This window comes from Cololabis saira, chromosome 7 (genome assembly GCF_033807715.1).
Source record: "Cololabis saira isolate AMF1-May2022 chromosome 7, fColSai1.1, whole genome shotgun sequence".
Lineage (NCBI taxonomy): Eukaryota > Metazoa > Chordata > Actinopteri > Beloniformes > Belonidae > Cololabis > Cololabis saira.
Genome location: NC_084593.1, coordinates 7,557,930 through 7,573,498, shown reverse-complemented (window position 1 = coordinate 7,573,498; position 15,569 = coordinate 7,557,930). Strand labels below are relative to the sequence as shown.

General features: G+C 42.5%; 1 protein-coding gene across 1 annotated transcript in view; it reads right to left on the bottom strand.

Moving 5' to 3' along the window:
• The window catches only part of ankrd50 (ankyrin repeat domain 50), a 74,599-nt gene extending 65,654 nt beyond the window's left edge, over positions 1-8,945 (bottom strand). The window contains exons 1-2 of the mRNA XM_061724758.1: positions 8,719-8,945; positions 6,289-7,424 (exon numbers count right to left, since the gene is read on the bottom strand). Coding sequence (XP_061580742.1) covers positions 6,289-6,806 — 518 coding nt within the window. The 5' untranslated portion in view covers positions 6,807-7,424; positions 8,719-8,945. The remainder of the gene's footprint in view (positions 1-6,288; positions 7,425-8,718) is intronic.
• Positions 8,946-15,569: the final 6,624 nt, after the last annotated feature.

Sequence of the window (15,569 nt, the reverse complement as noted above, 5' to 3'; positions counted from 1 at the left end):
GCCGACATCAAAGACGCGTGGAGGTGGAGGAAACCCTGGACCCGGGCCAAGCGGACTTGGACTCTGTCCCTCCCAATTAATATTAACGCAAACAAGATATGAAAAGACACGGTGCGGCTTATACACACACACACATATCCTTCCAAATCAATCCGTTTCATCTGCACAGGTGCGCCTCTGTTTGCAGTTTTCTTATTAATTACAGCTAAGAGCGTTCTCAGTAGGCCGCCGGTGAAAAGTCGAGTTATTCCGACCGTCTTCTGCAGAGCTGCAGCCCCAAAAGTGCATGGACTGGTCTCTAATCAAACACCTCTCGCTGGGTCAGAGGCAGCGGGATTTTCAGCTCTGACCGGCAACGCGGGAACCACCTCCCTCTCTTCACCTGATGCAACTTTTCCTGCATTAATCTAACTGGATTAGCTCATTTATATCCGATTAGAGTTCATATCAGGATTCTCACTGTTCTCTATCTTCTACCAGCTATACAGGACTGTCTCAGAAAATTAGAATATTGTGGTTTTCTGTAATGCAATTACAAAAACGTCATACATTCTGGATTCATTACAAATCAACTGAAATATTGCAAGCCTTTTAGTATTTTAATATTGCTGATCATGGCTTACAGCTTAAGGAAACTCAAATATCCTATCTCAAAAAATTAGAATATTCTGGGAATCTTAAACTGTAATCTAGGGCTGTGCGATTAATCGATTTTAAATCTAAATCAGATTTATTAATCAAGACGATGTTAAAAAAAGGAAAATCGGAAAATCGATTTTTTTACTTTGTTTGGTCAAGAAGATTGTTAATGTTGTCACTTTACTAAACTCGAGGATTTACAGTATCTTTCAGTTGCACTTCATTCCCAATAGAGAAATTTGTTTATTTTTCTTTCAAAATAAAGATAAAATATTTGAAACAATTTATTCCATTGTCTTTCGTAGTTTTACCAAAAAAATCGAAATCGAAAATTGGGTTTACAGGGGAAAAAAAAAAAAAAAAAAAAAAAAAAAAAAAAAAAATCGGGATTTTATTTTTGTCCAAAATCGCCCAGCCCTACTGTAATCCATAATCAGCAATATTAAAATAATAAAAAGGCTTGCAATATTTCAGTTGATTTGTAATTAATCCAGAATGCATGACATTTGTTTGTTTTTTTTTTATATATTGCATTACAGAAAATAAAGAACTTTATCACAATATTCTAATTTTCTGAAACAGTCCAATAATGACAAACTTCTGATCATTTACTGAGGTAGTTGCTGCAGCAGAGGAGCGCCGTGGTCATTTATTTTGAGGGGTGAGGGGTGTCACTCTTTCAAAAATGTGTCAAAGTCGCATCCGCGTGAGCCCTCGGGTGCAGGTGTTTTCCAATGCAACTCTGCACTGTAACGACCTGAGCAGTAAGTGGTTTTAATGTTACATCTGTGCTTCCTCCAGCACGGATCATTTACATAACAGGACGTCCGTGAACACAAACCAGCACTGATCACAGCGTAGGCAGGGGGCACCGGTCTCAGCATAAATGTGAAAAATTCACACTTTTCAAATGCAGGACGTAGCTGGATTAGAGGAATTGATCGAGTTGGGGGGTTGGGGGGCAGAGGTTGTAAACCCACGTCTAAAGCACGTGAGTGGCGATTACTACCAACAAACACGCTTGTTTGTCTTCGACTGAGCTGAAGAATTTGGCGGGGCCTCTTACCCTCACTCACTAGCTAATGTTTAAAATCACAGCTGGAAGGGAGTTGAGGGAGGGGGGGGTGACCACCCCCCACCCCAAGGAACAGGTCTCAAACAAGACCCTCTAGCAAATAACACCGACTCAAACACAAGCCTGGGTGAGCTGGACCAGAACAGAACACACCGCTCTGTGACGTTTGTCCTCCTGCGGTCCTGATCGTAATAAACAGTAGCCCCTTTCACACAGCCAGTTCGAGGCGGGAACGTTGCGCCTTTAAGCCGCCTCGCTGTTCTGTGTGAAAGTCACGGAGGCGGAATGGGGGGGCCAAGTGGCCCCACCAATAAGCCGGCAGCGGAGGTAGTCACAGAGCCGAAACGGGGTCTGTGTGAATGACACAGCCGGCATGCCGGCATGCCACTAGACGCTGACGCTGTCGTCACGCCTCTGATTGCGGAACGCCGGCATGCTGTGTGAATTTACAGACGGGAGCGGCGTTATGCCGGCGTTGTATGGTTCTGTGTGAACCAACAAAGGCGGCGTATTGGCAGGACTTCTTTACACCAATATTGCGGAATCTCTGTGTGAAAGGGGCTACTGTCAGTCAGGAGGAGAAAATAGTTACGTTTGGGACTCTTCCATGTTCCGTTCTGCTTTTATTCTGTTTTTATTCTTGTAAAAGAAGAATGTACACATGCATGAGGTAAAATGACAACTTAAATTGGTTTTGTTGGTTTCCTTAGCATCTTTTCACTTTCTGTTTTCAGAGCTATCATTATTACTATTACTATTATTACAGTTATTTAAGCTATTATTATTACTATTATCATCATCGTCATTATTGTTATTATTACTACTATTATTATTTTGTGTAGACTTATGATGAAAGGTGGGCAAGATAAGCTTTATGCTTCAAGCCCAGACCTTTTCAGTCAAAATAATCACAATGTTGACCAGGGAAAAACCTGTGTCATATACACTTTACACTTTTATTTATACCAATACAGTCACTCTATTGTACATTTTTTTGACATTCTTATATTTATATATTTTTTGTACATAACGAGACATGCCCCATTTATCTGTTTATTTTATTCTATTATTCTATTTGATATTTTCAACGTCTTGCTGCTCAGTTGTCTTGCAATTGCCCCTCGGGGATAAATAAAGTTTTTCTGAATCTGAATTATCTTATTTGTTGATTTTTATGTTTGTGATTGACTGAAATAAATATTAACTATAACTATATAAAAATTCCGCTGCAAACACGAGCCAGATAACATCTTGGGTTAAAAAAAACAAACTCCTGGGCACCCAGGAGGGCACCCAGGGGGACACCCAGGGGGATCCCCAGGGGGATCGCGCAGCCACCGAAGCGCTCGTGTAGCTCACAAAAATAACAACAGGTTTAGGACCTGGGGGTTCGGAGTGCTGCAGGATATTTGATGACTCGGGGTGAGTAAGAGCGACTGTGTGCAAACAGTCGTGGAAGTCTTCCGCGCCGCAGAGCGGGGCCTGACGTGAGTGGTCTCTGTTTATGCCCCAACAATAGCCTGCCTTTAATCTGAGAGGGTCAAGCTGCAGTCAGAGCGATCGGTCCAGGCCACATGATTACGAGCAGATGACAAGAGGAGAGAGAAAGAGAGAGAGAGAGAGTCTACTTCTGCAAGGGTCGGGGTTATTCAAAAAGAAAAACATGAAATAAAGTGCATGGCTTGAACTCGGCGGAACATTAAAAGATGATTTACCTCGCTGAGCGTCTGACCCGCTCCACCCCGCTCCCCAGTGTGTGTGATGCTGAGATGCTGCAGTAAGTGTCACCAGATGGCCAGACGAGAGCGTGTGTGTGTGTGTGTGTTCGGTGCTGCATTCCTGACCTACACAGAGTAGACGAGTCGTGCAAGTCACCCGCATACACACACGCTCACGTGCAGCTCCCTTTAAACCCCCCCCCCCCGGTCCATCTTGCTCGGGTTACGCGCTCGGGCCTGGGCCGGGTGCTGGGAGTCCTCAGACCCAGGGCTGGGCGATATATCGAGATTTTAATATATATATATCTCGATATATTTTCAAACGCGATATAGTACGAGACAATATTGTTTATATCGATACAGCTTATTTTGTGACAAATTGACTGTACATCAACGCTGACCCTTCGCGCTGGCAGAAAAGTACCTTTGTGTGCTGAAACCTGACAGTGTTGACAGGTTAGTTTTCCTGGCACAAAATCTGTAAAATGTACAGTAGTTGACTTGTTGTAATTATTTGAGATTTGCTCAAAGAGATGCAATATCTGTGTGACATTTGGCACGTGGCTTTGTATTAAAACTGACTGTTTTTTTAAGGGTTTGCCTCAGAAAAAAATGAAGCTAACAGAGATGCTATGCTATAATGCTTTGGGGGAAACCCCAATTATGTCAGAAAAAATATCGAGTATTGTAATTATTTGAGATTTGCTCAAAGAGATGCAATATCTGTTTACATGTTTTATTTGAGATTTGCACAAATGTCTTGTTATTTGCACAACTGTCAACCTCAGTGGAAAAGTCTGCCTGTTACCGTTTTAATTGTATTAATTGCACAGTGTATTTTAATTTAATTGTTATGCGGGAAAGGGATATTTGTTTTATTTTATTCAAGAAGCATTTTTATTCTATATATGCAGGCAGTTTATTTTTGCTTCATTTTTTTCCTTTTTAATACATTTTGATATTGTGCAGACCTCTGTTAATAAATGTACCTGTGTGACATTTGGCACGTGGCTTTGTATTAAAACTGACTGTTTTTTTAAGGGTTTGCCTCAGAAAAAAATGAAGCTAACAGAGAAGCTAACAGAGATGCTATGCTATAATGTTTTTGGGGAAACCCCAATTATGTCACAGAAAAAATATCGAGAATCGCCATTCAGCTAGAAAATATGGAGATATGACTTTTGGTCCATATGGCCCAGCCCTACTCAGACCTACTGTACTCCGGCCCCGAGTGAGCACTTCATCTTTCCAACGGCGCCGTCACTCAAGTCCGTGACTCAGTTCAAAGCCACTTCCTCGTGAGTGTCTGGCCACCTGAGCTCGTCTGAGACTTTAAAAATATCTGACCTTTTCTTGAATCAGAAGCCATGCGGGGACAGTCCCACCCAGCATGCCACACCAGGGGAGGGTGTAGGGGTGTAGGGGGGAAACAAGCGGCTGTGGCATCAAATAAGAGGAGGAGAGGCTGCTGAGGCGGAGCTATGGGATGTTTGCGAGCGAGAGGAGGAGAGGAAAAGAAGAAAAAAATGGGGGAAGGGAGCATCAGGGTCAGGAGGTGGGGGAGATAGGGAGGGGGGAGGGGCTAGTGTGCTTTTTACATTACCAGCCAAGTCAAATTCCTAGATTTCCTTCATTACTGGGACGTACCGGAGTCAAAACAAACCCAGCTTTACAAAACACTTATGGCACTTTTCCACTAGTACCTACTCAGCCCGGCTCTTCTCCACTCGGTTTGGAGCTATCCCACTAGGGGTCTACCTGTGCCGAGTAGATAATTTTTCTGTATCTATTCTGCCGAGTTTCTAAGCGGCTGAGTCGGGCTGTATCTGACGTCATCACACTACAGGCCACCGATTGGTCGGGGGGTTGGAGTCAGACGTCTGAGTCAAGAGGAGGAAATCAGAGAAAGACCGACTCTGACAGCGGCTTCTTGTGCATTTTATTCCACCAGCAATGGCAGCGCAAAAGTCTGTTTGGTGATCCAACTCTGAGGTGCAGATGTTCATAAGCAGGGGTGCACACAAGCCGGGACTCGAGGGCTAGTCTACTGCATGTTTTAGATGTTTCCCTGTCTTCAACACAACTGATTCTAATCACTGGTCGTCATCAACATGTCATCAAGGTTTACACAACGCTGTTGGTGACACAGCCTTGTCTATCAGGGTTGTGTTGAGGCAAGGAAACATCTAAAACGTGCAGTAGACTGGCCCTCGAGTCCTGGCTTGTGTGCACCCCTGTTTATAAACCTGGTGCTGAGGAGAGAATTAAAAAGGGATCTAGATGGGCGATAAGGAACGACCAGATCCACCAGGAGCTCTGTCACTTCACAGCTGCTCGCGGCTACCAACGGACAAACTAAACAAACTAAAAAACATTAAAAAGCTTTGCTGCTTGAAGCTTCTCTCACTCTCATTTTTTAACTTGATATGGAACACAAGCCACAGACCCAGCAGCACATTTATCATCTCCTCCAGGTTCTACATCTTTAGTGTTTTTGTCTTCTTCATTTAGATCACACAATCAAATACGTCACAGCAGCTTCTGCTCCAGGTGCTGAATTGTTATGGAAAAGAAACCAGGCCGAGTTGAGTCGACCAGAGTAGGTACTAGTGGAAAAGTGCCATTAAATAGTCATCTAAAGATGTCAGGACAACACGGGATACACGCCAGGCTGCGTTTGTAATCCTCAGGATATAAGAGCTTCAACAGGTAATTGTTTAATGGAAAAATAAATCTGCTTCAGTTCACCAGCTCCTAAAGATGTAGATGAAGACTGACAACCAATCACAGAGCAGCATGAGCTCCATCACATTGACAGCAGCCTGAACAACACGGTCACACATGCGGAGTGCTCACCTCTTGAACGCCTCCGTGGGATTCCTCTCGCACTCCCCGGGCTGCAGCGTGCTCTGCACCGCCGGGTCGTGCACCTTCTCCTCGTAGCCCGGCAGCAGCCCGCTGCGGCAGATCTGGGCCACCAGGCCTCGGATGAAGCCGCCGACGCACAGCGTGTCCGAGTCGTCGGCCCGGCAGAAGTGGAAGGCCAGGCTCTGCTGGTGCAGGCCGCGGTGGGTTCCCTGGGCCGACGTGGGCCACAGCAGCTCCGTGCACAGCGCCGTCTTCCCGCTGCCCGGCCCCCCCACCAGCAGCACTCCCCAGGAGCTGCCGGACTTGGCGGATCCCGCCGCCGTGAGGCTCCCGGGGACGGAGACGGCCCCGCCGGGCCCCGGCGGGACCGGCTGCTTGCTGGGGGTGCTGCCGGTCACTCCTCCGCTCAGGTTGTTGGTTTTCTCCTGGAGGCAGTGCTGGATCTTGTGGAAGACCCACTCCCGGCAGTAAAAGCGCTTCCCCTGCAGCAAACTGGTTTGGGCCATTTTGAACTCGTGCTCCTCCTCCTCCACCACCTCCTCCTCCTCCTCAAAGGAGTCCCTTCATTCTGCCCCACACATCTTCAGCTCCAACAAAAGCTGGTGGTAAATTTTAACCTCCATTTTGTCAGCTGGGTTGCAGTTGGGTGTCCTTGGTGCCGGTGGTAAAAAGAAGCCAGGAAAAGGATGCGACTCCAGTAGAAAAAGAGCCTTTCTGCTGCAGATGGCAGGAAAAAGCAGCCGAGCGATGGGAAGCTCCAAGAATATGTAGGTCAAATTTTTAAAAAAGAAAAACAAAAGGAGATCAAAAATGGCGCTGGAATAAGGGGTTTTCCACAAACTTCCTTCTCAGGTTTCCCACTGATTGAACGGAGCACTCACTGTTGTGACGCGTGCGTTGCGCCGGCCTGGCGCTGGGCATGGTAGCTCACCTGGCTCTGGGGGTCGACCCGCCGGCAAAGTCGGGCCACCTATGATGCGATCAGCCCCGCAGGCCCTCCATACATTTCCACTGATGCATTTCAGACGCCGCCGACCAAAAGTGTGTTTCCATTACATTAACACGACGGAGGCTGCCAGCGCAGAGTCACTTTCACCAAGAACTGGCTCGGCCTGGCTCCTTCCCTGGAAAACAGAGACCAAATAAAAACAAAACAAAAAAAAAATGATGAAAAAAAATAAAAATAAAACACTTTAGTACTGACATGTCTTCATGAGGCCATACAAACCATTTCAATCAACAAAACAGCAACAGTTTGAGCCAGTCTACTACTGGGAACAGCCACTCCTCCTGCAGCTATCGAAGGTGGGCAGGCTGCTTCTCTTCTCGGGGCTTTCATCCTCCACAACCCACATCACTCCTGCATGCATGCTTGCATGCTTGCATACTTGCATGCATGCATGCATGCATGCCCTGCAACTAAATTCTTGGCCAGGGTTCGTCCAGTTTCTCTAGTCTATCCACTGATCCCCTCTTCCTTCCTATGCGGCTTTAAATCCCAAACAGTTCACATCCGTCCAGAACTGGGAGGCAGGGAGGGAAGGAGGGAGGGGGCTCTAAATGTGAAATAAAAAAAAAAAAAAAACCTTTCCTGTACATGGGTAGAAGTGGAAGGTAACTCAACCTTAAAATGAATCTAACAGTCCTTGAAAGTGACCAGAGATGTAATACTACTTAATTTAGATTACAGAATCCCTGAATGGGGGAGCGTTGATGGCCAATCTTTATTGATTAGATCATTTTCTCTTCTATAAACTGCACTTTAACCATCTTCTCATTCAAGCTGTCCATCACTTGAACAAATGAAAACATTCATCAAACTCCACAGGCAGGGAAACACACGCATGCATGCGTGCATGCACCCCCACACCCCCACCAAGACACACACAAAACACACACACACACACACACACAGGTGACTGTAAGCGCTGCCAGATCTGGAGGTCTGACTGGAGCTGCGGCTCCCTGAGACGCTCCCTGCCTCCGACACAAACACAAAGCTCCAGATTCACGTCCAGCATGTCAAAGCTCGCATCTTCCCAACGGAAAACGACCCCAGAAATATCCAAAATATCCAAAAAACCCCGACCGTCCAGCCCAGCTGACCGGCCGGAGCAGCTCCAGTCTTTTGTATGGACCAACCTCACCCATGTTAGATGGATTTACACCTATGGGCTGCTTTTTTTTCCCTTTAACAATCCCGACCAGACTGGCTTAAACAAATGCATGCCTTTAAAAAAAAAAAAAAAAAAAAAAAGGAAAAACCAAAAACCAAAAATTAAACATTAAACGTCGCTTTCCCAGTCATTTCAATCCAGCGCAACTTTCATGCAGCCCAAATACGTGGAGCGTTTTTCCATATTTTAGCAACAGTTTTCCAGCGTTTCTAAAAAAGCCACCAATGCTTTTTCCTCTCACCTCTTTTTGCGATTCCTTTCGCTGTTTTTCGGAAGGGTTTTCTGTCGCGGTGTCCGTGTGTCACCTTTTCTATTCACGCATGAGGAAGAAATAAAAACCACACGCCTTGCATGGAAATAGAGCATATGTTCGCTTCTCCGGCCGTAATTCAAAGCTGCATTGTGTGGATAAGTGCAACAGCGGTGTTTCTCTGAATCGGTGTTTTCTGTCGGTGTCAGCTCCTCCTGCTGTCCGACTCGACTGACTCTCCGCCTCCAAACACTCACATTTGTCCTGCATGCGGCGCACACGCCGAAGCCGCCGCAAGGCATGCTGGGACTTGGAGTTTTAAAGCGTTGGTTTCAATTTAACAACACAAATACTACAAATAAAGCACAAAATTTGTGTTTTATTTGTAGTAATTGTGTATATTATTTGTGCCACAAATAATACAAAGCCAGAAATAACTCTTTACCAAATACATATACAATACAAATACAGCAAATGTTTCAGGAAAGACAGGGGAGATGTGAATTAAGGGAACCGATTAATTTTAAATTAAAGACATGTAGAACTACAAGCAAAACATTTGTTGTATATGTATATTATTTATAATTGCTCTGGTATATCATTTATTTATATAATTTATTTATAATGCTCAGGTATAATATTTATAATGCTCAGGTATAATATTTATAATGCTCAGGTATAACATTGCAATGAAGTGCTGTAATATTTTTATAATGTAATAACAGGTATATTTTTTGAGAAAGTAAAGCTTGCTGTTATATTTATTTATATTTATTTTTATTTTGTATTCAAGCAAAATTGAAAAAGAAACAAGGGATAGGACCTTATAAGTTTTTTACTTCCCCCTACTCCTTTTCGAGCATGAAGGTTTATTTCCCTTTGATTTGTTTAATGATTGTTTATTTGAATTCTATTCTGATGTTTTGTGTAATTGTTTTTCTTTTTTATTTAATATGGTCAAAATAAAGATTTCAATCAATCAATCAATAAAAAAAACGAGAATTAGGGTTTTTTTCATGTTGAAATATCACTCTCAGCTTCATTTGAACGAATATCACATTTTAGGGAGTTTAAATCTACTTTTTGCTTCAATTGTGCTAATCTATTATGTTAATTAATGTTATTTTGCATTCATTCTTATCCAATTTCAGATTCAGAGGACTTTATTAATCCCTTTGGGAGGTTCCCTCGGGGAAACTGACATCTCTTTTTTTTGTATGTATTTTATTAAGTACAGTACAAACAACAACAAAAGATGACATCGAGTTACAATGATATGTGTGTGTGTGCGTGTGCGTGTGTGTGTGTGTGTGTGTGTGTGTGTGTGTGTGTGTGTGTGTGTGTATGTGTGTATGTGTGTGTGTGTGTGTGTGTGTGTGTGTGTGTGTGTGTGTGTGTGTGTGCGCGCGTGCATGTGTGTGTAAATAATATAATGAAAGTAGATAAATAAATAAAGAATATTAATTTGAAAAATAAATAAACAAATAAATAATTATCATATAGGGTGATATAATATAGCACGATATAATATAAAGTAATATATGTAATACTATAATAGCATGTAATAATATAATAATATCCTAATATAACATAATACGTTTTATAATGTTATAACATAACAAATTAATGTCACCATACTATAATATATAACAATATAATAATACTATAGTTTAACATCCCATGAGATCTCATAACATAATATAATAATACACTATAAAACAAACAATTGACATCTCCATCTCACACACACAACACTGTCATTTAAAAATCAAACACCCCAAGAGCCAAAAACCCATATAAAGATACAAAGATAAGAAAGTTAGGATACAAAATAAAAATAAAAGTAGAACATCAAAACAAAAATAAAAATAAATAAAATCTGTCCATAAATTTAAAAAAAATCCCCACCATCTATGATGAATTTAAAAAAAATCAAACAATTGAGACCAAATTGTTGTTAGTCGTTTGTTTTTGTCTTTTAATCGGTTGTAAATATGTTCAATTCGGCTGAAAAGTTGGACAGTTTAACATGAGGGTCAGTGGAGATCGACTCACTTCATCCCCTAGTGGTTAGTCACAGAACCACAACCTTAGTTTGTACTGCCTTGTTGGCTTCAAGTTGGAAAGTTGGTGCTTGGTAGAAGTATTAAACTACAAGGAAAAAGGTTAAATAAACATCTCAACTAAAATATTGATAATACGGGATAAAGAGTCAACAAAATGGCTATTTATGCAGCTCCTAAAACTGGTAGACTACTTTGTGCACTTGACTTAATATTAAATGTGTTAACCTGATAGTTTAATATGATGCCATTACTGATTTTTTCCTTTTTGTCTGTTTGTTGGTCACTCATCTGTTCTGTCTTTGTGGTTTGCTTTTAATTAATTAACCCATAATTCGGTTTCTGGTTTTGGTGATTCCTGCCATCACAGCTCATTTTGTTATTATAAAAGGGTTTTGTTTGACAAGTCCTGCCTCTGTGGTCTCCTGTATTTGGGATCAATCTTTCACCTGACAATAAAGCTCCAGTGTGTGGGATGTTATGACATCAAGTGGCTAAAATTGCAAATTACAACCAAGCGAGTACCTCCCTGGTGTATCGCCGAAGCCAAAGACCTGAATCATTGTCTGGTTCGTCTGGTTGGATCCAACTATGGTTGGGATATATTTTAAACACACAGCTCAAAAAAAAGGGAATGCTTTGAAAATATATGGAAAAAAATGCTGGATCTCTGAACTGAAGTGGGTTTTTTGATGTGTGAGGAATGAAAGGATGCAACATCATTTGATGGAAATGAAAATTATGATCCTACTGGGGACTGACTTCAAAAACGCTCCAGAAAGCATAGTGAGAAAATGATGCCACTAGTCTATTCTGCAGAAATTTAATTGAAACAACTCAGCATGGTAGTCTGGAGTTTGTCTGGGACCCACATGCAACATCACAGCCTGCTCCTAATGGAGGGACAGACATGTCCTGAAGTTTGTCCTCCAATCTGGACCAGGGCGTCGCTGAGCTCCTGGACAGTCTGGGGTCCAAACTAAAGGACCAAAACATAGGGCCAGTCCCAATACACCCACTACCCCTACTTTTCAGCCCTACCCCTAAATTTTGCGCGTTTCCGTGAGGATAGTGGTGTGCCAATTCCTCTTTTCATCTAGGGGGAGTGGGGAAAACCAGGGTTAGGGGGTATGAATCTGAAAAAATTTCCCAGAATGTTTTACGTCATCATTTGCAGACTAAATAATAAAAAACAAACATGGCGGACATTTCTTATTTTTTAGTGAATAAAATCAACATTTTGAGCTAGTTTCTGCATAAAAATGCGTTTTGATTACATTTCTAGTGAGAAATATTTGACTTTCATAATATTCACTCAGTGAATGTACATAATCACTCGTTTACCCGTTGTTGCGAAGATCACGCCAGAATAAAGGCTGATTTATGGTTCCGCGTTACACCAACACAGAGCTTACGGCGTAGGTTACGTGCCGTACGCCGTACCTTACGCCTTAGGCTCTGCGTCGATTTAATGCGGAACCATAAATCAGCTCCCAAACCGGCGGCTCTTCTCATCCCGTAAACGTCAGATCAAATCTCTTAACAGGCGTTATTTGGATAAACTGAGCCCAGGTTGGGGATCTTAACGGTTACTTTTACGCCTGAAAAAATATTAAAACTTAATAAAGTGGCATATTAACAGCGCTACAGCTGAAATTAAAACAGCTTTTAGCTCTGGGCTTCCTGATATGGTGTGACGTATGTGCAAACGTAACTACGCAGTCGCTTACGTACCCGAACGTAAACCACGCAGTGACGTAGCAAGTGGTGTCCCAATCCCTAGGGAAGATTACAAGGACCCTACACCTGTGGCTTCATTTTTAGGGCTAGTGGTAGAAAGTAGGGGGTGTATTGGGATTGGCCCATACTGTCCCAGAGGTGTTGTATTGGATGAGGTCAGTGGGGGCATCGGTCGATTGGTATCAATTCCTATCAATACCTGCAGCTGGCAGCAACAGTAAAGTTGTGAATGTGGATCATTAGATGGCGTGTGGATGGACGCTCCTCCTTGAGATCATGGAGGGTCTTTAACCTTCATATTTTTGGATAATGCAACATCTGTCCTAGATTACTGATTCAAAAACAAATGGTGGAACGTCCTTTTATCAGGAGGACTTTATTTGAGACACATCCCTTCATGCCAACATTATTTATGTGTACAATTATGAATCGACTTAAAGAATAATGAGCAGAAATGAATCAGATAATAAATCATTCCCAGGTGTTAGTTACCCCTCACGGCCAAAACATTAATTGTGATGTGAATCAAACCTCACAGAGATGACAGAGCAGATGTTGTGATTGTTACTGAGCGGAAGGCTGGTTTCTATTTGGGGGGGATTTGCTTCTAACTTTAATTCAAGGAGGCACTTTTATTTTGCAGTTTTTGGCAGATGCATGTCCTACTTGCTTTAATTTTTGTGCTTCATTGTTAATCAACTTTTCACAGCTCAGTATGCAATTAAGACTTTTCTCAGTACTTTGTAGAGCCACCTTTTGGCTCTACAGCAGCAAGTTGCTTTTCATAAGTGTCTATGAGCTTGTCACATCTTCCCACTGGGAGTTTGGACCATTCCTCAACACAAAACTTTTCCAGCTCCTTGATGTTGGATGGTTTCCGCTTGTGAACAGCAGTCTTCAGGTCAAACCAGAGATTCTCAATTGGATTGAGGTCTGGGCTTTGACTAGGCCAGGGGTCGGCAACCCGCGGCTCTAGAGCCGCATGCGGCTCTTTAGCGCCGCCCTAGTGGCTCCTGGAGCTTTTTCAAAAAATGTTCACCTTTTTTTTCCTTTTTTTCCCCTTTTTCTTCTTTTTTGCTTCCTTTTTTTCCTCTTTCTTTCTCTTTCTTTTCTCTTTTTTTCCTTTTTTTCCCTTTTTTCTTTTTTTCTTCCTTTTTTTCTCTTTCTTTGTCTTTATTTTCTCTTCTTTTCTCTTTTTTTCCTTTTTTTCCCTTTTTTCTTTTTTTCTTCCTTTTTTTCTCTTTCTTTGTCTTTTTTTTTTCTTTTTTTCTCTTTTTTTCCTTTTTTCTTTTCTTGTTTGTTTTTTTCTTCTTTCTTTCCTTTTTTCCACTTTTTTTTCTTCCTTTTTCCTTTTTTAATCTCGACATTTCGACTTTTTTCTCAACATTTCGACTTTTTTCTCGACATTTCCACTTTTTTCTCGACATTTGAACTTTTTTCTCGAGATTGTACTTCAACATTAATCTCTAAATTTTGACTTTTTTCTCCACATTTTGACTTTTTTTCGACATTTCTCCTTTCACCATTTGTCTTCATTCTAAGGCTGATACAAGACCTTTCATTTTTTACGGCTCCAGACATATTCGTTTTTTGTGTTTTTGGTCCAATATGGCTCTTTCAACATTTTGGGTTGCCGACCCCTGGACTAGGCCATTCCAACATATTTACATTCTTCCCCATAAACCATTCAACTGTTGCTTTAGCAGTATGCTTCGGGTCATTGTCCTGCTGGAAGGTGAACCTCCTTCCCAGTCTCAAATCACAGGCAGACTGAAACAGGTTTTGCTGTAGGATATCCCTGTATTTAGCACCATCCATCTTTCCCTCAACTCGGCCCAGTTTCCCAGTCCCTGCTGCGGCAAAACATCCCCACAGCATGATGCTGCCACCCCCATGTTTCACTGTGGGGATGGTATTCTTGGGGTGATGGGATGTGTTGGGTTCCCGCCAGACATAACGTTTCCCTTGGTGGCCGAAAAGTTCAATTTTAGTCTCATCTGACCAGAGCATCTTCCGCCATACATTTAGGGAGTCAGCCACATGCCTTTTGGCAAACTCAAAACGTGCCTTCTTATTTTTTACGCTAAGTAATGGCTTTTTTTCTGGCCACTCTTCCATAAAGCCCAGCTCTATGGAGTGTACGGCTTATTGTGGTCCTATGCACAGACACTCCAGTCTCTGCTGTGGAACTCTGCAGCTCCTTCAGGGTTACCTGTGGTGTCTGTATTGCTTCTCTGATTAATGCCCTCCTTGCCCGGCCTGTGAGTTTTGGTGGTCGTCCCTGTCTTGGCAGGTTCGTTGTGGCCCCATGTTCTTTGCATTTGCAGATTATGGATTTGATGGTGCTCCGGGGGATCATCAAAGATTTGGATATTTTTTTATAGCCCAACCCTGTATGACCTGTATTTCTGAATCACTTTGTCCCTGGCTTCTTCACAAGCAAGGATGGGGAGAGGGTCACCACTTTGTCCAAAACTGCATGAGAAAATAGTTGAACAGTTTAACAACAACATTTCTCAAAGCAAAATTGCAAGGAATTTAGGGATTTCAACATCTACGGTCCATAATATCATCAAAAGGTTCAGAGAATCTGGTGAAATCACTGCACGTAAGCGCCACGGCCGGACACCCATTTAGGCTCATCCCCATTCATCAACCGTGTATACTACTGTGTGCTGTGCAGTAGACTGAATCTGTGGACAATCTTTATCTCAGACATACTGTTGTTGGCTGGAGCTGGGAACGGGAGGAAGATTGGAGACAGAAAAGCACAATTTCTAGCGCAGGCAATAGCTGCAGACTAATGAAGGGAAACTTTAAAAATAGCAGATTTATGGTGGGTGACAGGTGTATCCAAGAGTTTAAAAGAGTTTAGACCAAAAACAGATCACTAAGTCCAAGGTGTGACTTTTAAAGTGCTTAGTCTAGTCACAGAGGGTAAAAGAGACAAGATCAAAAGAAACAGGAGGTTTAGAACCGGGATCAACAACTCATCAGTATCAGCCGCTAACAATAAGCAGGTTGTCGTTTAAGACACGA